General features: G+C 39.8%; 2 protein-coding genes across 3 annotated transcripts in view; one reads left to right on the top strand and one right to left on the bottom strand.

The window, feature by feature from the left end:
* The window catches only part of RALGPS2 (Ral GEF with PH domain and SH3 binding motif 2), a 140,929-nt gene that overhangs the window by 38,966 nt on the left and 79,438 nt on the right, over positions 1-22,525 (bottom strand). The gene's annotated exons all lie outside the window — the stretch shown is intronic.
* Positions 835-22,525, top strand: part of ANGPTL1 (angiopoietin like 1) — a 29,380-nt gene continuing 7,689 nt past the window's right edge. Inside the window, exons 1-2 of the mRNA XM_038757534.1 lie at positions 835-1,155; positions 13,537-14,396. Of these exons, the coding sequence (XP_038613462.1) occupies positions 13,574-14,396 (823 nt within the window). The 5' untranslated portion in view covers positions 835-1,155; positions 13,537-13,573. The remainder of the gene's footprint in view (positions 1,156-13,536; positions 14,397-22,525) is intronic.

Below are 22,525 nucleotides of genomic sequence, written 5' to 3'. Positions count from 1 at the left end.
GTAGAGCCAGGACCACAATCAAGTCTTGGGTTCCCAGAGTCAGCAATCAATCAATCGATCTTATTTATTGAGCACTTACCATTTGCAGGGCACTGTACTAAGCACTTGGAAGGGTACAACACAACAATATAACAGACACATTCCCTGGTGTCTGGTGAAACAAATACCAGTTTTCATGCTCAACTCACTATTGGGTTTCTGAAAGTAAAATCCAAATATATCTACCAGCTTATTTTGGTATCCAGGTCCAACAGCTAGGAATATTCTAATACATATACAGTACTCTCCCAAATGCCTAGTACAGTGCTCTGGATACAATAAGCTCCCAATAAATACAACTGAGTGAGTGCTATGTCACTCTACTTCCTACGGAATGAATTTCAAATACAGTATTAAAAATTCTTCTAGGCTATAAACAGTTCATTCTCTACGGCTGACTTCTGCCAAAACCTGCCTCATCTTCTGTAATAAAAAGTAAAATTCATGAAAATTAGATAATCTTTCCTGTAAATGAACCCCCGCCCTAAAAAAATAAAAAGAAGCTTTTAGCCAGTGAAATCAAGTGTTTGCTTTGTTTCTGCCCATTGAACTATTGCAGTGTTTCCAGATGGTGCCCTTCTTTCAACCTGCATACAATCTCTCCTTGTTAGTTTTCAAGCTCCTACTTACTGCTTCCTCCTCCCCTGACTTTTTTAAAAGGCTGTTAAGGAAAATCTGGAAGAAATTTTTCTAGTCTCCCACAACTTTTCAGTGACGCCATATGTGCATTTGCGAGGGAGGGAGGGAGGGAGGAGTGGGGAGAGAGAGAGAGAGAGAGAAAGAGAGAAAGAACTGACCAAGAGCATTGAATACACAATCTAGTTCAGCTGTAGCTAGTTGCTGCATTTCTGCATGTGCCAGACATTACTGTCACAATACTTCTCTGCTGGAATTAAAAAAAAAACCTGGAACTCAACTATACTAATAAAGTGATATTGGTGGGTTATTCTAATTCAATTAAGCTCTGTGGAAAAGCTTGACTATTAGCATACCTCGAATTCAACAGTCCAAGTCAAAAATGTCGTTGCTACAGAGAACAAACAGCTTCAGTGGGAACTCATAAAAGCAAAAAAAGCCGCAATATATTTCTGGATTTTCTCTATTCAAAGGAACAAGGTATGTCTCAAGTATTTTTAATTTTTTTCTTTATTAAGAAGTGAATAATATGCATGCAAATATTATATGCTTAGGTATTTGAGTGAAAACCTAATACGATTATGTGTTTGAGTTAGCTATACTTAATTTAGCAAGGCATTTTCAGGATAAAAGGTCAAAATGAGGACTGTCAATTTTCTTTCTCTGTTCTAAAACCCTCCTCACATTTTCTCTGTGAAGACAAGGCAGTATGGTCTGATCTAAAATATATCACACTGTGTTCCTTCCTTGGCACACAGCAAGTGCATATAAACTCATGGCATAGGAAACTATATGAAGGGCAAAAGATGCTATGGAATTCCAAGCCCAATGTTTCTGCCTTAATGAAACAAAACGATAAAGAAATTCTTTAAATGAGTAAAGTACTTGTAGGCTTTTCATTAATGTCCAACCCCCAGTGGTGTACCAGCCGGATCTTTTCTATTTTTGGATAGGAAAAAAAGAAATCTACATCAAATATAGCAGTTTCTAAAACTGAAAAAGAATCCACTTGCAAAATATTGGCAAGCTGCAAACTAAATAAATATAGTAGTCAGACCAAAAAATGAGGCAATGTCAAATCAGGTTAACTCCAAGAGACATTGCTCATCTTCCCTGGGTAACAGCTGTATGCTGATTGTAGTCCTGAATATACTCAGTAAATTGTAATTTTCATCTATGCAACCCCACACAGTAAAACTCTGATGTTAAGATGAACAATATATGGATAATATATAGTAATAAACAAATGTACTCTAAGACAAATGCACTGTTTCCAAATCAGTATCCATAACTGTAGAATATCTGAATATTAAACAAGAAAGCCAACAAACATTTTCTTGGCAATCAAATGCAAGGCTAAGTTTAGAGTTCTATTTTTCTCTAAAAAACACAATTTTCTTCTAGGTAAATACCATTAAAGGTTCAATTAGTAGTCTAGTTTCAAAGGTAACCATAATTTTAAGATGGCTGTCAAATGGGTTTACAAATGGCTGGAGCTGGAAAAAAAAGGAATATAAAGAAGACTAGAGACTCGTGGTAAATTAACTAATTCTGAAACAAGTTAAAGTGGGAGAAAAATTTTGAGACCAGATAGCAGTAATAGACTAAAAAAGATCCACGAATGCTCAATAATATAAACCAATTTCATTTCTTTACCAGATTTATGCCTATTCTAATTGCCAAACAGAACCTCCAAAAATGGATGAGCATTGGTAAAATGGACAGTGACTAATTTAAAATTGCAGTATTATTACATGTGAATTATTACCTCAAAGGACCTTTATTCAATTTCTTTGTAAAAGATTCATTTCTTAGTGGAAAGAGAAATTTTGCAATTTTGAAATATTTTATATGCATGATAACGAATGCTCTTCCATTTCTGAAACATGTAATAACCAATGGAGCATTAAGCCTTATGCATTCGGTAGTGAACATATTTGCTCTATGACATTTTGGACCTCGAAATTAGATTCTCAACTGGAACTCAAAAGCTGTAACATTTCCAAGCTGAAAGTAGCCCTTTAAAAAGAAAAGCTCAGTGAATATGATTCCGGAGATTTTAATCTGCTTTTCATTCCCACTCCGTTAATAAACCTAAATTTTCCTAAATTGATGGAATAGCAAGTGCCTATACATTTTATATATTGGTTTCCCAAGGGATTCTGTTGAACTTCTGAACAAAACAGGGTTTCCAATATTGTGATCTAGAAGTCTGCACAAACCCAGATCTAGCCTGGAGATCCTCCGAACCTGCGGACTAGACTTCGGTTAAGTCCTTGGGATCCGACCTCTGAGGCAAGGTAGGGCTGACCCAAGAAACTCTAAAGCCCAGTAATCCACTGGGACAACTACTAAAGTGCAAGAACACTGTAAGCGTGCACCCAAGTCACTCAGAAGGGAGGCCCAATTCCACTTCAGATCATCCTTATGTCCACTTTCAGCTCAACCTGCATTAGTCAGACACAGGGGTCCTACGGCTCTACTCGGAGGGACTGATATTTAATTTAGGCCAACTGAGTCAGACTAAACTTCTTGAGGGCAGGGAATGTGCCTAACAACTCTGTTGTATTGTACTCTTCCAGGCACTTAGTACAGTGCTATGCACACAGTAAGTGCTCAATAAAGACCATTGTTAGATTGATCAATAATAATAATGGTATTTGTTGAACACTTACTATGTGTCAGGCGCTGTTCTAAAAGCTGGGGTAGATACAAGCTAAGCAGGTTGGATACAGTCCCTGTCCCTCATGGGGCTCACAGTCTTAATCCCCATTTGACAAATGAGGTAACAAGCACAGAGAAGTAAAGTGACTTGTCCAAGGTCACACAGCAGACAAGTGGCAAGAGCTGGGATTAGAACCCAGGTCTTCTGATTCCCAGGCCTGTGCTCTTTCCACTAGGCCATGCAACTTCTCACTAGGACATACAACTGTAGCTACTTTCTTCCCCAACTTCACCTCACCTGGGCTTCCCTTACTGCTCCAATGAAAAGGACCAATTTTGGTCCTTCATTGATTAAGCTCTCGTCCGAGCAATGAAGGTATCAGGAAGCTTTGCTCTCCCTGGACAAAAATAGGGTATTAAGACTATTTAAATCCATCCTAAAGACTTAAGACAGTACTGGACTTGAGCTATCCCAGAAAGGGAAACTTACATCTGCTTAAAGATCTAATAACCTCCCTCAAGAACAATCCCATAGACTAACAACTGCTATTAGAAAGTTATTCCAAATCTAAGCACTATCCTGACTGCTGTGATTGAAACCACTCATGTTCTGCTCTCTCCAAACATTCGGGTAGAAAGTAATTGAAGGAAAGAAGTTGTAAATTATTTCCTTTGTAAAAAAACTTGTATTGGTACAGTTGGTCAGAAAAAAAAATATTAGCAAGGTAACAATGAAATTATTTTGAAAAAGTCAGAAAAGATGTGCAATTATCCTTAATAAGCGCCCTGTAACTTTTTTATTACATTTTTCTGAAGCCTAGGAAAATTCCTCAATCTACAGAAAAAAAGGGTTTATGACTACTCTAGGTTAATAGCCCCAGATTTAAAATTGAACATATGTGGAAAAATACTTAATGAGCAATATTTTAGAATATTTACCTGTAAAAATGTTTTTAGCCACTTTTACTATTCACAAGATCGGAATTTTTTTTAGGTCAAAAGGAAAGAGCACAGCTAGTAGGCTAATACAAGAACTGTGATTTTCTGCTCCGCTTTAAGTGTAGTGAGGTCATTGTTTTTGCAAAGGGAAAGAATCTGAATTTAGGATTAGGCAGCTAAACTTAAAATTATATTTATAAAATAAACTGCATAAGAACTGAGACCACTGACTTCTTTTTCCATCAAAGCACTTGGTTAATTTAAATGAGATACAGGCATTTGAAATATTATCCCATGTTCTTTTGTATGGCTGCAACGGTGATTTATCACAGTGCAGGGCCTTTCATTAACCGCAAGCATTCTAAGTGAACGACAGTACTGCAGCTTTTATATGTCTATTTTTGGTTCTATTTTGTTTTAATTTGGATTAGAACTCTGACATTTCTGAAAACTTCCATGGCAACCCAGAATACTCCATCACAACTATAGTTCTGGATGGAAATGAGCTTAGCAGAGCAATAAAATTCCTGTACGAGATGAATACAAGCTGCCTATAAAAGTGAATTTGTTTGGGGGTTCCATGACACTGGGCAGCTTTCTTCTTTTGGCCCACTCATTCATGGTGGACAATTTAAATTTAATTTATCACCTGAGAGAATAAAGTGTCTGCTTTGTAACTGCAAGGAGAACAGAAAATTTCAGTCCCAACGAAACTGACTAGCTGAAATATTTTTTATTGTAATGTGTTCATTTAACTCATGGGGTGGGTACGATATAGTCCAACAACTGAGTGGCAGAAGGAGCAGGTCCTTCTGCCTTTGGGTATCTCATCCAAACCCTTTGAGGATGCAGCCAGGACCCTGCGGTCCCGAATGAAGTTGGCTGACTGTGTCCGTGGCAGGTTTAGAGGCGGTCAGCAGCTCCCACAGGCAGAGGTTAAAGACAATATTCTTTAATCAGACCTCCCCCAAGCAAAGACACTGCACTCCACCCTTATTCAGCTGAACCGTGGCAAAGTGCTATGCCCTCCAATATATTCTTTTGAGCATCAAAAGCCCTATCTCGTGCTGTTTTGCTAATGGTGTAGGATGGGCACCATCCTTGGTCTCCTTGGCACCCAAAATGTTGATTCTTATAATTAATATTAAACCCATTTCTCCAGGATTTGGGTTCCCTGGAAGGTACCTGCTTTGACTGCTGGCTGCCACTTTTTGGGTCCTCTCCAACCTCCAAGGAGAGCTCAATCAAATTATCCCATTTCCCCTAGGATTCCCGAGCTTGGACTGAGCCAGATCTTGCAGGGAAAGTGTAGGCTGGAGCATGTCCCTGGCAGACCTAGGATATCGCTAAGTTGTCGTGGAGTTCACAGTCTCTGGCCAGGTAGCTGTGCTGACCTGGCTATATTTCAAGCCATCAGAGCCAGAATGCATAGCTTTCCCGCCAGCCAGTGATCAAAGCGGGTTCCTTCCAGGGAAGCCAAATCCTGGAGAAATGGGTTTAATATTAATTATAAAGAATCAACATTTGGGGGCCCGAGGGGACAAAAGGAGATAGCCACTGCCCATGCAGCCTGAAGTCTAAATTTGGAAATGCTGTGCATGCAGGTGAATGTTACATGTGGAACAAACTTTAACAGAGTGAATCAGGTCATGGGCTTATGTTCAAAACCTGGAATTGAGTCAAACTTAAAAAGCTGTTATGAAGACCTAAAATAAAGCCAGCCCAAACCACCAAACTCTATTGGTCTTCATTTTCCTAAGGACCTACTAGATCATTTTTCCTTAACCATACTTCAGTCAACCAATTGAAATATATTTTTAAGTATGACCGAACTTCTATTTAAACACAATAGTAAATTCTGCCATTTTAGACTATAATTTCTTTCTACTCATTTCTTTCACGATCTCAAGCATTAAAATTTTCATTTTGATAGCTAACCCTAAAAATACTCACTGAAAGATCAAATTCAGCTTTCTGACTGGTTAGCTTTGTGCAACTGATCCCAAACAACAATAATAATTATGGTATTTGTTAAGCACTTACTATGTGCCAAGCACTGTTCTAAGCACTGGGGTAGATAAAAGCTAAGTAGGTTGTCCCACATTGGGGTTTACAGTATTAATCCCCATTTTGTAAATGGGGGAACTGAGGCCCACAGAAGTTAAGTGGCCTGCCCGAGGTCACAGAGCAGACAAGTGGCAGAGCCGGAATTAGAACCCACAACCTCTGACTCCCAAGCCTGTCCTCTTTCCACTAAGCAGCCCCTCATAAAAATAGATCTCTACACTACAAGTTTTGCATCTACGCAATTTATTTTTAAAACCAAAAATGATGGCATTTGGAGCATGTTTGGTTCAGACAAGTCTCACCCCTAGTTGGGACTTCATGTTCACTTAACCCCCAACCAGTTCTGTTTCCAACCCATTATGTTGGTAGTTCAAAGCACCTCCTTTGCTTAGTCTTTTAACTCCCTTGGGTAGGAATTGTGTCTAAAAAGTCTGTCATACTATGCTCCACTGGGTGCACAACAGAATGCTGTGCACACAGTAAGTGTTCAACAAAGACCACTGATTGACTCCCTTCTCCCCACCCACTCAGAAAGTCCCTCTTCTACAGCTTAGCAGCCCTTTATACTCATTTGCCCTGTACCAGCTACTTAAGTTTCCCTCACCTACCTGCCTCATTTACTACTAAAATAACAACCCATAATGCCAATTTTGCTAATAACAAGATCTCTCAAGAGTGTCTTTGTGGCATTTAAAGGGGAACTATTTGAATTTCATCAACTTTAGGCAGTTTAATCTCATTTTTGCCTACTGATGTCCACGAAGCACCCGAAGAAACGGTAGCCTCTGCATATGCACTTTTTTCAGCTGCCCTTTAAAAATAGACAAATTAAGCTTTCTGTAATTATTTCCCAAGTTCATTTCAAAGTCGCTGATTTTTGAAAAATTTGGACAGCTTCCCTGCATGATTATTATTTTTTTCCCCAACTCTTCCACCAGGAAACACACCATTTTCTCCGGCATCTCATTCAGAGATTAAGCAACCAAACCTGGTGCTCTGTGTGAGTTGGGCTGATGCCGCGGTTCTTTGGAGTTTCTGCTGTGGAGGGGAAGGGAAGGTGGTCTGCATGCAAAGTAGTCCCTGGGGACCCAGCCAATTCAGAAAAGCAGCAGCATAGGAAGGAGGCCCAAACTGTCTTTCTCCTGCTGCTAATGTATTAACCAGGGACCAACACAAATTATTTCCTTTTATCTGACAAATTGATATCTGAGATACTATTTAAAACCACTTTGGCCTAAACCAGGAAGAAGTGACTGATATAAGCTATGACTGATGAGACTTGTAATGACCTGTAGGGAGAAAAAGTCAAAACAGCATGGCCTAGTGGAAAGAGTACAGGCCTGGGAATCAGAGGACCTGGGTTCTATTCCCAGCTCTGCCACTTGCCTCTTGTGTCACCTTGGGCAAATCACTTAACTTTGCTGTGCCTCAGTTTCCTCAACTACGAAATGGGGATTCAGTATCTTTTTTCCCTCCTCCTAAGACTATGAGCCCAATGTAGGTTAGGGACTGTGTGTAAACTAATTAGCTTGCATCTACCCCAGGCCTTAGTACAGTGCCTGGCACAATGTAAGTGCTTAACGATCATTTTTTTAGAGGGTTTTGCAGGAAGAGAGCAATTTTAGGGGATGACTAAATAGTGATTCTATTCAAAACATTCCTTAGCATCTTATGGAGAAATAAAAAAGTAAAAAATAAAAAGGTTTACTGAATTAAAGGCAGAGGGGATAGTGTCATGCTCAGTTTCTTTACTACTCCAAGTTACTTGCTCCTCCCTCAAAATTTCCATTAAACCAAAGGGGAAAACATCTTGAGACTGTCTTAACTGATAAATATGGTTCAGTTCTCTATTATTAGTCACCATGTTCACTTCATTCTTAAATGTAAAAACTAAGATTGTTGTATTTTTTCCACAAAAACCCCCCAGCAATTCTGCCACAGGGTTCCCAGGCCTCATTTAAGAGTACCATAATTTTGTTTTGTTGTTTTTTACATGGTATTAGCTAAACACATACTATGTGCCAGGCACTGTACTAAGCACTGAGTTAGATACAAGCTAATCGGGTTGGACTGAATCCATGTCCCACAAGGGGCTCACAGTCTTACTTGTCTTTACAGATGAGGTAACTGAGGCCCACAGAAGTTAAGTGACTTGTCCGAGGTCTTACATAAATAAGCGGTGGAGCCAGGATCAGTACCCAGGCCCTTCTGATTCACAGACCTGTGCCCTATCCATTAGACCACATTGTTTCTCATGGTCTAGTGGCCAATCTCCATTCCACAGCATTCATATTTTGATAAACAGGCAATGTTTCCATTCAAATTAACCTGGGTTAATGGCTGGCTCCTCAAAAACTCAGTAAATCCATGTCATCCTACCACCCAACATCCCCATCTCCTGCAACACCACCACCATCGTCCCTGTGATTATAATAATAATGGCATTTACTAAGCACTTACAATGTGCAAAGCACTGTTCTAAGTGCTGGACCATCCTTGACTTTTCAAAGTCACTTTAATCTCAAAACAGTAGACTATTGGCTCCTTGTGGGAAGCGATCATTTCTACAACTCCCGGTGAATTATATTTTCCCAAGTGCTCAGTACAGTGTTCTGCACACAGTAAGTGCTCAATAAATACCACTGATTGATATCGAATCTCCTGCTGAACCATGCCTGTTTTTCCCCTCAAAAACATCTTGCTGGTTTGCCCCTCTCCTTCAGCCATTCAATAACTATTCTGGTTTAAGTGCTCACCAAAACACAATTGTATCAGTCCCCCAACTGGTCTACCTGCCCTCCATATGTCTTGCTACTCAGGCCTTACTACAGGTTGCTGCCTGGACCATCTTCCTGAAATGTCAATCAGAACAAGCCTCTCTTCTCCTCAGAAATTTCCCTCTGCATCAAAGACTCAACCCTGGCTTCTAGCATCTTCACCAGCTCACTTTAATTAACTTAGCCGCTCTCCTCACAGGCTACTTCCCTGCCCCATCTTACCCTCCTTCTTTGTCACACTGTCCCTTCCTCTGCCAAATCCACCAGACAGCAACCCTCCTCACCTTTAAAAGTCTCCTCAAATCCCAATTTCTCCAACAATCCTTCCCCAACGAATCAGTGAAATTAGAAATCTTCTCAAACACTCAGCTGCCTCTCACTTTTACATATATATGCATATCTGAATGAACATTTCAGTTTATTTTGATTCCGCTGCTTGTAAATATTTCTATATCTCTTTTTCCTGTTAAGGATTTAAGTTCCTTGTTTGTGGACAGGGAAAACATCTTGTTCTCCTTGTACTTCCCAAATCCTCAGTACAGTGCACTGCATTCAACTGAAGCTCAATAATAATGGAAATAATAATTGGAAGCAGCATGGCCTAGTGGAAAGAACACACATCTGGGAGTCAGAGGATCTGGGTTCTAATAACGACTTGCCACTTGTCAGCTGCGGGACTTTGGGCAAGTGCCTCAGTTACCTCATTTGTAAAATGGTGATTAAGACTCTGAGTTCCATGTGGGATACGGATTGTGTCCAACCTTGTATCTAACCCAGAATTTAATACAGTTCTTGGCACATAAGTACTTAAGTATCAGGAAAAAAAAAATCATTACTACTATTTTCTTTCCTGAAGTCTCAGGACCAAGACTTGACCATCGTTCAGAAGCAGCATGGCATAGTGGAAACAGCACGGGCCTAGGTCATGGGTTCAAATCTCGGCTCTGCCACATGTCTGCTGTGAGACTCTGGACAAGTCATTTTACTTCTCTGTCCCTCGGTTACCTAATCTGTAAAATGGGGATTGAAACTGTGAGCACCACATGGGACAGGGACCACGTCCAACCCATTTTACTTCTAACCACCTCAGCGCTTAGGACAGTGCTTGGAACATAGTAAGCATTTAACAAATACCACAATTATTATTATTATTCTCAATGGAAGACTCCAAGAAATCAATCATTGGTATTTATTGAGTGCTTACTGTGGATAGCTCTACATAAGTGGGAAGAGAACACAACAAAGTTGGTAGACACGTTCCCTGCCCACAAGAAGTTTACAGTGCAGAAGGGGAGTCAGACATTAAAATGCACTACAGAAATGTACATTAGTGCTGGGAGGTTGAAGGTGGGGTGAATATCAAGTGCTTAAAGGGTACAGGTTCAAGTGCATAGGTGATGCAGAAAGGAGAGAGAAGTGGGGAAATAAGGGCTTTAAATGGGGAAGGCCTCTTCGGAAAACTGATTTTAGAAAGGCTTAGGAGGTGGGAAGAGTGACAATTGGTCATATATAAAGGAGAAAGTTGTTCCAGGCCAGAGGGAGGATGTGATCAAGGGGTCGGTGGCAAGACAGAGGATACTTATTTACAGGCTGGTGTTAAGAGAAGTGAAATGTGTCCCCTAGGATTCCCTAAATATAACCAAAGACTTCTTCTCCCAGGTGGTTTTCTATTGATAATTATGTTGAGTTTAGCACCAAGGAAATGGAAGCCTCAAATGCTTACTTAAGTCTTGGTTTTGATTTCAATCCCCACTCTTAGTGAGAGAAAAAGCCAGAACCAAGTAATTATAAATTGTATCGTCTCCACTGAATAATGCTTCCTGTAGCACAGTTTAAAGGAACCACAGTCCCTTTACAAGTAAAATCTCCTCAGTAGACAAATCTTTTACAACGCCAGGGTTCATTCATTCAATCGTATTTATTGAGCATTTACTGTGTGCAGAGCACTGGACTAAGCACTTGGGAAGTACAAGTCGGCAACATATAGAGACGGTCCCTACCCAAGAATGGGCTCACAGTCTAGAAGGGGGAGACAGACAACAAAACAAAACAAGTAGACAGGTGTCAAAATCATCAGAACAAATAGAATTAAAGCTGTATGCACATCATTAACAAAATAAATAGAATAGTAAATATGTACAAGTAAAATAAATAGAGTAATCTGTACAAATATATATACAAGTGCTGTGGGGAGGGGAAGGAGGTAGGGTGGGGGGGATGGGGAAGAGGAGAAGAAAAAGAGAGCTCAGTCTGGGAAGGCCTCCTGGAGGAGGTGAGCTCTCAGTATGGCTTAGTAGTTCAGAGAGGATACTGAAATTTCAGTCTGTTGGGCTCAGGGTGGATCAGGTGTAGTCCCGAGATTTTCGGCCATTTGAGGCACTGTGCCTCCCATGCAGAAATGTTCTAGGCCAGGGTGGGACAAAATGCACAAGGTCCAGGTTGCCACCACTCCCTCTCGTCATGATGGAAGTACATTATTATTGTTATTTATTAAGTACCACTGCATGCTGAGCGATATACTAAGCACTGTGGAAAATACAAAATAAACTGTGCAGTGCTAAGTGAGGCATCCTGTCTTCCGCTGCTTGTAATGGAAATGGTAAATCCTGGTCTAGGGAGACCAGAGATCCTATTTTAAGGCAGGATCAACCACACTTTACAGGTTTTGTCTTACCGGCTGACAAGTCTGAGAGGGAATCCTTTAAGGGACCCACTTTTTCCTGGGGTGGTGGATCAGAACCCAACGGTCAGGGTGGTGTTGGTATAAACTACTGTAGCCACAGCTGAAGAAACGGAAGGTCCAGCACAGCTAGGGTAGCATTCTCTGAACATGCCAGAAAAACTTATTACAGGTCTGGATGGGTCAATTTAGGCAAAGTTGAGTGTCACGGCTACGGACACTTGATACTTCATAAAAAGAAGAGAAGGTAAATCGTTGTTCACCCTACCCAACCCAACTGCCTCAATCTCTGTAAGCTCTTTGGGGATGGGGATCGTGTCTACCAACTTTGTTGTACTGTACTTTCCCAAGAGCAAAGCATAGTGCTCTGCACACAGTAAGCACTCAATAAATATCACTGATTGATTCCTCTCATCCTCCTTTTCCTCTCTTTACACCTTTGCTCCAACCCACTGAGGTCCCACCCCCAATCCACTTTGAACTCATAAAATCTTGGCCACTTTACTTGTGTCCCAACTGGGGCATCTGTTCTTAGCTTCAAGCAGATGCTGATAACCATAGCAGTCGAGGAGAAAAAAGTGTTCATCAGGGTTGCTCTCTAGCAACCTGCTAGATTGGGAAGAAACAGTTTCCGCATCTGTAAACCAAGGAGTAAAAACCTGCTCTCCCTCTTACTTGACCAGGGAACCCCAGGTGGAACAGAGGCTGTGTCCAACCTGCTTATCTTGCATTTACCCCAGTGTTTTGTAAAGTGCTTGGTACCTAGTAAGCACTTAAGCACCACAATCATCATTAATCTTAATTTAACATGTTGCTGTTCCTGGGGAGATGGGTGGAGGACAGTCAGCTCTGAAGCTCTCTCTAGGATTTCTCAGCACCACAAGTGACACAGATAGGGGACCCTTCCATCCACAGCAGGAGCAGATGGTTGGAAGCAGTGAGGGAAGGCTCTCAGCTTATGACCAGAAGTTGAAGATGCCCAGAAAACAACACATTTTTAAAACATTTGATATGGACGTGCTTGCCAAAACCATGGAAAACTCTGCTGACCTAAACCACACACACAGATTGTTCACATCTGTTTTTCCCCTCTGTGAAGATTTTGAAGGGGAAAAAAAAAAAGGTACTGCTTATTATAGTTCAGAAAGGAGATGCTCACATGGACTCTTAGCTAAACCTGCTCTTTTGTGCATTCCTCACTAACTCTTCTAATTTAGCTGACAGGACCCATCCCATCTGCCAAGAAAGGCTGACCATTCTGGGCATCTGCCAAAGGACTATCACTGAAAAACTGGCTAGTATCAATGCTAGCAATAAACACAAGATGCCTAACTAGTAAAAAAAAAAAAAAAAAAAAAAAAAGGTTGCATAGGCTTGGTGTTAGAAGGATTCTATTATTTTTGGAGTTATTTTAATGATTCAGTGGCTTAGTAAATAATAGGTGATGCCGATACATTTTAGCAAAGGAGAGGTAATTAAAAAAATTACACCATTAAGAAGAGTGGCTAATAGGAAAAAGTATTTTCTGAAGCCTAATTCTAAAATGGTAATTTCATATCTATTGCTAGTTTTATGTTAGCTGATCTTTCATAAGGTAATTTTAGGCTGACTGAAGTCTGCAGTTGTATCTATATCCACTAAACAATAATTTTTTTCTAACCTACGTTTGATGTCAATGACCTTAAAATTGGATTTCTATTAATTATTTTTACTTTCTTTTCCTTTACTGATTAGTTTTCAAAAAGACATCACTGCACATCCTCCTACCAAAATGAAGGCTTTTATCTGGACTCCAGGTGTGCTTTTCTTCCTTCTAATGCCTATTGGACAATGCACAGGAGGACAGTCCAAAAGCAGTAAAATAACCCAGAGGAGGTACCCTCGTTCGGCAGATGGTAGAGAGGAAGGGAAGAAATGTGGTTACACATTCCTGGTTCCTGAACAAAAAATAACAGGGCCAATTTGTGTCAACACCAGAGGGCAAGATGCAGGCAACATTAAAGACATGATCACGAGGATGGACATAGAGAACCTGAAGGATGTACTCTCCAAACAGAAGCGGGAGATAGATATCTTGCAGTTGGTGGTAGACGTAGATGGAAATATTGTGAATGAGGTAAAGCTGCTGAGAAAAGAAAGCCGTAACATGAACTCCCGAGTCACTCAACTCTATATGCAACTCTTGCATGAGATTATCCGTAAGAGGGATAATTCGCTTGAGCTTTCCCAACTGGAAAACAAAATCCTCAATGTCACAACAGAAATGTTGAAGATGGCAACAAGGTACAGGGAGCTAGAAGTGAAATATGCATCTCTGACTGAACTTGTAAATAACCAGTCTGTGATGATCACTTTGTTGGAGGAGCAGTGCTTGAGGATATTTTCCCGACAGGACACCCACGTGTCTCCTCCTCTTGTTCAGGTGGTGCCACAGCACATTCCTAACAGTCAGCAATATACTCCTGGTCTGCTGGGAGGTAATGAGATACAGAGAGACCCGGGATATCCCAGGGATCCAAGACCACCACCTGATCCAGCAACTTCTCCTACCAAGAGTCCTTTCAAGCTAACCCCAGTAACTTTCATCAACGAAGGTGAGTTTGTTACTGCCTAAAAATGGAAACGGACACAGTAAAGAAGTTTCTTGGTTCAGGTGGCAGAGAAGGAGGGAGCTGTTGCAGCAGGGGCACTGGAAAAGCAGGAGAAAGCTTGCCTGGGGCAGTTTCCCTTATCTCCAGTGCCCCCCTACCATTCCTTCCCCAAGATCTCCTGGGGCCAATGCTCCCCTGGATCCTTCTGCTGCCCCTAGGATGAAGAAGAAGTGACGAGGAAGAAGGTGACTAGATGCAAAGTTCTGCATGCACAGGACTTTCAGGTAGCCACTGTCCCTGCTGCTCTAACCTGACAGTTGAAATGCAACTGACATGTCTTAAATACAAAAAAAAAAATAAATCAAACCACTTCCACAGCGATCGTAACACAGACGACTGCTGGTTTAATTCTTATGGGAGATCGGCTTAAAATATGGATGTTAAGTTCAGCCTTGAACAGGGCGTGAAAAAATGCTGCGGGATGTGATATAAATTTGGGTTATTTCCTTTTATACAGACCTTTTTAAATTGGGAGCCTCCTGTTCGAGAAGAACTATGTCTAATTCCCACCTTTGTATTCTTTCCCAGTTCTTAGTACAGGGCTCTGTCCACAGTAAGCACTTAAAAAAATACTATTACTACCTTTCCTCAAAATAGACCAAAATTCTGTGCATTAAAACACAAGGTAATAACCCGCCCCTTTCCCCTACCCTTTAATTAACTCTTCTCAGTAATTCTACCAAACCTAACAAATCAACAAACCTGACAAAGGACTGGGCTATTAGCAATGGGCTCACTATTGTTCAGTCACTCGGTCAGTGATGCTTATTGAGTGTGCTTACTGTGTTCAGAGTGCTGCACTACACACTTATTGTTGTACTGTACTTTCCAAAATGCTTAGAACAGTGCTCTGCACACAGTAAGCGCTTCATAAATACGACAGTGAATGAATGAAATGGACAATACAACAGGCACCTCTCCTTTAGTACCTGCCTCGAATAACAGCATAAACAAAGGGGTTGTAGGGGGAAGGACGGAATAGGAGCGGAGTAGGAGACTATAAACTCCTCTGTAGACTATAAGTGCCTTGTAGGCTGGTTTCAAAGTCTACCAACTCTACTGTACTCCACTTCCCTAAGCACAGTGTTCTGCACACAGTAAGCACTCAAATACCACTGACTGAGGCCATTTCTTAGGGTTACGAGCCATGGGCTGTTTGGGCTAAAGGTATTTTTCATACATTCTATCAGTTACGTCAATAGGTAAAACTTGACTGGGTATGAATTTTCAATTATTTACATTTGTAAAACAATTAAATTGAATACATTAGACTAGGGTTTTTGGAAGGGGTACTCTCTCAAGATATCTTCAAAATCAGTTATAACAGTCTTGATTTTTCTTTCCAAAATGTAATTTAAAGATATTTTTAAAAGTTATTTGTGGGGGGGAAAATGTCACCTATGTTAGCTTTTACTGCACATTTACTAATTGTATGGTCTCAGAATGAAAGCAAGGTCTCATCTTAAATACCAATAAGAAGATTGTGTGGATTTAGCATTTATGCTAAATGCTGGAAAGATACAGTGCAATCATAACAGACCAGTCTCTGTCACACACAGGGCTCACAGTCTAAGTGGAAGAGAGAACAGGTATTTAAACCCCATCTTACAGCTGAAGAAACTGAAGCACAGAGAGAAATTCCACAGTATACTAGTAGAGGATGCTGAGATTACAGCAAAACACTGGTCTGTGGTAGAAATGAAGGTGACAAACCTAAAAGTCCTTTGAAAAACTTCCAAGGAATCTGGATGTATTTTCGCGGTTAATATAAGCCTCAAGACATTCAGATTAAACTAACTGCATCTTTTGCCCAGACTGATTCAGTGGATCCCATAATTGGTAGGTCCCATCCAGGTGTGCTGGCAGTTCTGTTCTATTTTCCTCATCTGAGCCAAGGCTCTAAAGACTATCTTGAGGCTCATGAGGGATGCTGCAGAGTGTGGGGAAAGAAAAGACGGGGTGGGAAAACCTAAAATGAAGGTTACTGTGCAAACACACTGACATCATAGTTTCAGATCAGGCTTAAAAATGGAAAGAGATACACCGCTTTTTCAAAAAAATCTGCCATATATTGGCTTGCTATAAGTTTTCAGGCTTCTACTGCTAGTACTCTACCTCGAGACATCTCTACAAGCCCAGCAGTATGTATGTCAGTTTCATGCCACTTGATGAGAGATGAGGCTGTGGGGAGGAGAGCAGCAGGGAAGTACAGAGAATGATGGAAGATTTTCAAGAGTGTGCTGTGTCAGCTGGGGTATACTGGAAGATGTGGACTTCCAAACTCGTAGAGTAGAAATGTGAGCCAGGTATTTTGGGATTATGAAATTTCCCAAAACTGTAGGCCAAGGGAGCAGCAGTGGCAAAGTCTGCAGACCGAGATCATTGATGTTTGATATTGGCAGGCCTATTTATCCATATATATATATATATATGAATGACATTGAGACATACAAGGCTACAATACTGGTTCTGTCCATATGAAGCAGTCTCCATATATTTTAGTTTGGCCCCTAATATTGGGATTGTTCTATGCATTTATATATAAAAACTGACATTTTCTAAAGGAAATTTCCTAAGAAAATACTGCCTTGAATAGACATGACCATAGATTTATAGTGCAACTTAAAAACTCAAACATAAGCCAACTGACTTTTGTTACCTATATAAAATTTAGCTCAGGCCTTGGACTTAAAAACAAGGGAAACAGCTGATACCTAGAGAATGTAATCACCAACAGGGTGATGAGGAAACAGAGCCAACTGAGAAAACACATTCATATTAACTGTGGTATTGCGGCAAGTGTGCCAAGCATTATACTAAGCACTGGGGAAGATCAATCAATCAATCGTCTTTACTGAGCGCTTACTGGGTGCAGGGCCCAGTACTACACACTTGGGAGAGTTCAGCCACAATATACCGGACACATTCTCTGCCTACAACAAGCTTGCAGTCTAGATGGACTACAATACAATCAGGTCAGCCATAGAATCAGTTCCATACAGGCCTTACACTCTAAGTGGAGGGAGAGGAAATATTTAATATCCATTCTACGAACAAGGAAACTGAGGCACAGAAGTTAAACAACTTGCCCAAGGGCACAAAGCAGGCAAATGGTGGAACTAGGATCAGAACTCAGATATCCTGATTCCCAGTCCTATGCTCTTCCACTAGGCTTTGCTGCTTCACTATCATGCCTAGTCAGCCAGCTAAAGCAAAATTTAAAACTTTATTTTTCTTTTTAATAAAGCCACAGATAGAGAAGCTCACTAAGAAAACTTAGTCCAACTTAAAAATCACACACACACACACACGACTCCAGCAGCTAAAAGTATTACTTTCAAGAGGCCTACATCAAAGATCCTCCTTTTTCCAATAATTTTAGACTGGGAACCAGTTCCTGGCATCTTAGCTCTAGGAATCACAGACAAGCTCTATAAATATTCAATTTTTAATTTACTCCACATAAATTTGAAGCACTACAATATCCAAGAATGTCTGATCAGTAGTGCAAGGAAAGAAAAGAGATTCCAGAGAAATTCTTTGGTAAAATGTAAATCTTTAAAAGCTACAATAAAAATTGAATTTAGTCTTTTCATTCCATCACACAAGATTCAATCCCAGCCATTCGCTTTTCTATTGCTTGTAAATAGTCTAAAGGTAATAATGTATCAAATAATAGTACAGAAAATATGAAATGTATAAAACAAGAATAAACTTTTTAAGGATCATTAATGATAACTCCTGGTTTTAATCATGTAAAACTCATTTGCAGACCAATTCACAATAGCAGAGGAAGACATAAAGCCAACTACAATAAATTCCAGCAGGCTAACCTTTAATAGAAAGAATAGTGGGATTACATGATGAACATTTTTTTAAAAAAACTACTAGATCACCACAGAGGCCAAGTTCTACCAGATTTTTCTTTTTAGTGCCCTGAAATTGGCACGGTTGACTGAACTTGGAGAGTCATTTTAATTATAGCTGGAGTAGAAGCACTTTGTGAGTGGGAATGACATTTCATACCAAACTACATTTTATTAGATCTAACAGGTAAAATGAAAAGGAGCAAAATGCATAAATTAGCAAGTGCATAATAGGAAATCTGCCTTTCTTTTAATTGTTCATTTTTAAATGTACAAACATTTTTAAATAGCACCTTTCCCTATAAGCACTCCATTATGAAGAATTACATAATAAGCAACATCAAAAGCACCAGAAAACCAAGAAATGATTCCAATGAATCATACCAGTCTTGTTACAAAGGATATTTTTAATAGTATCACAACAGGTGAAAAAACTAATTTTCTTTAAAATTCTTTACATCGCAAAAGAAAAAACAATCCCCCCCAAAACTAGGGAAGTTCCTTGGTTCTCCTGCAGCAGAAAGTACACATTTTAGAATAATTTTCCCAGTTCTAATTTCCTGTTTCACTTGAAAATTTTTTGCCATTCTCCCTACAATTTTTCAGAGAGTACAGGTCAAACAATAAACTAAATTAATGAAATTGTAATAAAGTGTCCGTAGTAGTTTACTCCAGAATTCTACACTTAACAAGTGTCTGACATATTTTAATCTATGCCACCTTTCTAGATGTGTTAACTTGTCTTAATGGCTTAAAATTATCTTTACAATATGCATTTTAAAAGAAAGAAGTGAGGGAATTTGTATATGGTACTTATGTATTTATGTCCCAGTACTTAATTTAAACCTCCATCTTCATTGTAATAAATTCATGTTTCACAAATAAAGACCACTGAATGAAACTATAGATGACTGGTTTCCAAAAAGAAGTAAAAACTAACACTCAGAAATACATAATTTTATGCCTGTTATAAAAACAAACTACAGAAATTTACAAGTAAGTTTCCTAGTAAACTGGAGTTCTGTGTTCTCTTTGTAGTCCACTGCCATATAGACACTGAATTTTATTTATGCTTTTAAATACTGATGCACTGCTAATAGGCACCTTCAGATGAGATATGGCATCTTTCCAGCTAGAGTTTACTTAAGTGAATGATTACTGGACGTCCAAGAATTCTCAGATGTTAATTGTTGTTTAAATAACGTGGCCTAGTGGAAAGATCATAGAACTAGGAGCCTGGGTTCAAGTCACAGGTCTGCCACTTGCCTGTGTGATGTTGGGCACATCACTTTACCTCTCTGTGCCTGAGCTGCTTCATCTGTAAAATGGAGATAAAGTACCTCTTTTTCCTTTCTCAAAGCCTGGGAACTCCATGTGGGGCAGGGATTGAATCCCACCTGATTAACTTATATCTACTCCAGTACTTAGCAGACAGTAAGCATTTATATTATTTGGCATAACCAAAAGAAATAATTAGTGAAAAGAACTATATTATTTCTTACCCATTCAGAGATAGCCAGAGGACATCCCTGGACAAGTACAGTGGCCCACAGAGGAAGGAGAAGATAACAGGGAGAGCGGGGGGAGTTATGCGGGGGGTGGTTAGAGAGAAGAGGGAAAGGAAAGTGAAAGGGGGAGAAGGGAAAGAAGAAAGAGAAGAGGGAAGGAGGTCCGGGGAGAATGTGGGTGAGACCAAGAGGTGGTCAAAGATACGACGACAGAGGCAGCTCGGAGAGTGATGAAAAAGACCAAAGACACAGACTCATAGAGATTGGTAGTCATAAACAGGGAGAAACACTGGGATACAAAAACAGGAGAGAAATCACTGAGCATGTGTGCTCGCTCACTCTCACTCTCTCTCTCTCTCTCACACACACACAAAATCTTAAACAATAGAAGCCGTAGACACAAGGGACACTTCCAAAGCCCAACCTTGGTTCCTGTTCCTGTTCCAGACTGGTGGGGCTATTGCTTTTACTTGCCTGCACATTCAGCACAGGGAAACAGCATGCAAAGTTGGCACCACAACATTAGAGAAGAAAAAGGGCAGTGGCAACAGTCCCTTCAGTCCAGAGCAGGAGTAAGAAGCCTGGGGAACATATGCGACATGTTTTGCTTTCTAGTCTCTGCTGCAGCTGGCTAGTGGGTCACTTGGTAGAGTGCCTCATGCAGTACAATAGGTTGGCATGCTTGCACCAAGTAGATAACTGAGGCTTGGGTTAAGAAATACGAATAATGATCTATGTCTCCAGACACTAAAAGTGTTCAACAACTTCATTCTTTGGGAGAATGGGAAAAGCTATAAAGGGGAGGGCGGTACACGTGATTATCTATCACGTAGTGAAAGATAAACACCTACATTTCTACTTCCTCTCCAACCCGGCTGTCTTGATAAATCCCCTATTTGATAAGTGTTAAAATAAAAGGGTGTATTTTCAAAGAGATGGTGAGATATGAAAATACATACTCATTCTGTAGGCAATGCCTACCCATAAATTAAATATTTTATTTATACCACCCTAGGAGTGTTGTTTCTGCTAAGTATATTTTCCATGACAGCACGCTTCAGGGGCTGCCTAAGACAAGTATTTCATTAAACATCCAACAGATGATTTTTAGTAAACCACTTTTGGAACCTTTGGTCTATCAAGGAGTCATGAATGCTCAACCAAAGTAAGAATCTTTATTCAATCCCACTTATCCAAAACTTATAAACTAATATATTGTGTAGATGCTCAAATCACCCAAACAAAATTTTCTCTAAAGTACACTCTCTTCAGAAATTCTAAGGAATTCTTCAATCCTATAATCCATGGATGAAATCCATTCAACTGAACTATTTGAAATAAGTTGTTACACATTTATGAGAAAGAAATGTTTGCTTCGTGGGTTGCCAAAAACGGTAAACTCATACACCCAAGGATGCAAAGGATTTGGGGAACTCAGGAAGGAAAATTTTGAGGAGGAAACTTGGGAAACAGGAGATATTTTTCTTTTATGGGAAATGTAAAAATTTGTTTAAGAGCACACATTGATTTGAAACAGAATAAAAGTGCATTTGTAAAATTAATCTTGACTACAATCAGGGACCTGACATTACTATCAAGACTAAGCAAATGAGAAAACAATGAGCGCTAGTGAGTAATTTTACCCATATGTTTTAGTTTGACTTTTCAGCTAATTTACCTTAGGGCTTTTCAAATTGAGCCAGCCGGTTTAACAGATGGGAAAATTACAAACAGACAACTTAGTATAAAAGAAGATTCAGAATTTCTTGGAATTTAAAGAGAAAAACTGAAGGAAAATTGAAATTTGAATTGGCACTAAGAATCATATCAACCTAAAACCAGATTCTAAAAAGCTTGTGTCAATAAAGGACATCCAGTTACAAATTGCCTATCCAAAGGGAATAGGCAACAAATGAAGCACTAAAAATGTTCTGTTTGGTCTCAAAACCTTTATTTCCTTAAGAAGTCTGAAAGCCAAGCCTTTACATGTTTTAAAGATAGTATTTTAACCTCATGGCTTTCAACTGTCCTACTGAAAATCAGCAGGCTATTTCCATTGATGCAAAAACCGATTCTGACCTAATTCAAATGTCATTACCGTCTAATTAGATATAAAGAATAGAATATTTTCTAATAAAAGATAAAGGTGTGAAATAGAAGACATAGTACTTAGGTGACCAGGAAGATTAGCAGAATTCTTTAAGGAAAATAAATCCGAGAATCTTTTACTGCTGGACTACGTATTTAAATGTTATCAGGTCACCATTCTGGGACCACCATATTATCAAAGCACAGTTTCAGACAAGTGAGGCAGATCTGAACAGGGAGGATAGAGGCTCCCTAGAAATAGCAGCTTGGACATAAGGGCCACATTGGTGATGGTAAGCATGGTTGGAGTTTTGTAATCTTACTGTTTCCTGCAGCAAGCAAAAGATGAGAAGTCCTTGAGTTAAAAAATATATTCACGGTCTGTCTTAAGTGCTTACTATGGTCTAAGCACCCAGGTTGATACAGAATAATCAGATCAGACACAGTCAAATCAATTAATGGGACTTATCAGGTATTTACTCATGCAGAGCACTGTATTGAGCATTTGGGAGGGTAGTACTTGAGAAGCAGTACAGCCTAGTGGTAAGAGCACAGGCCTGGAAATCAGGGGACCTGGGTTCTAATTCCTCCTTTGCTAATTGTCTGGGCA

This window comes from Tachyglossus aculeatus, chromosome 16 (assembly GCF_015852505.1).
Source record: "Tachyglossus aculeatus isolate mTacAcu1 chromosome 16, mTacAcu1.pri, whole genome shotgun sequence".
NCBI lineage: Eukaryota > Metazoa > Chordata > Mammalia > Monotremata > Tachyglossidae > Tachyglossus > Tachyglossus aculeatus.
The sequence above is the reverse complement of the archived record's forward strand: the minus strand, read 5'-3'. Positions and strand labels throughout refer to the sequence as shown.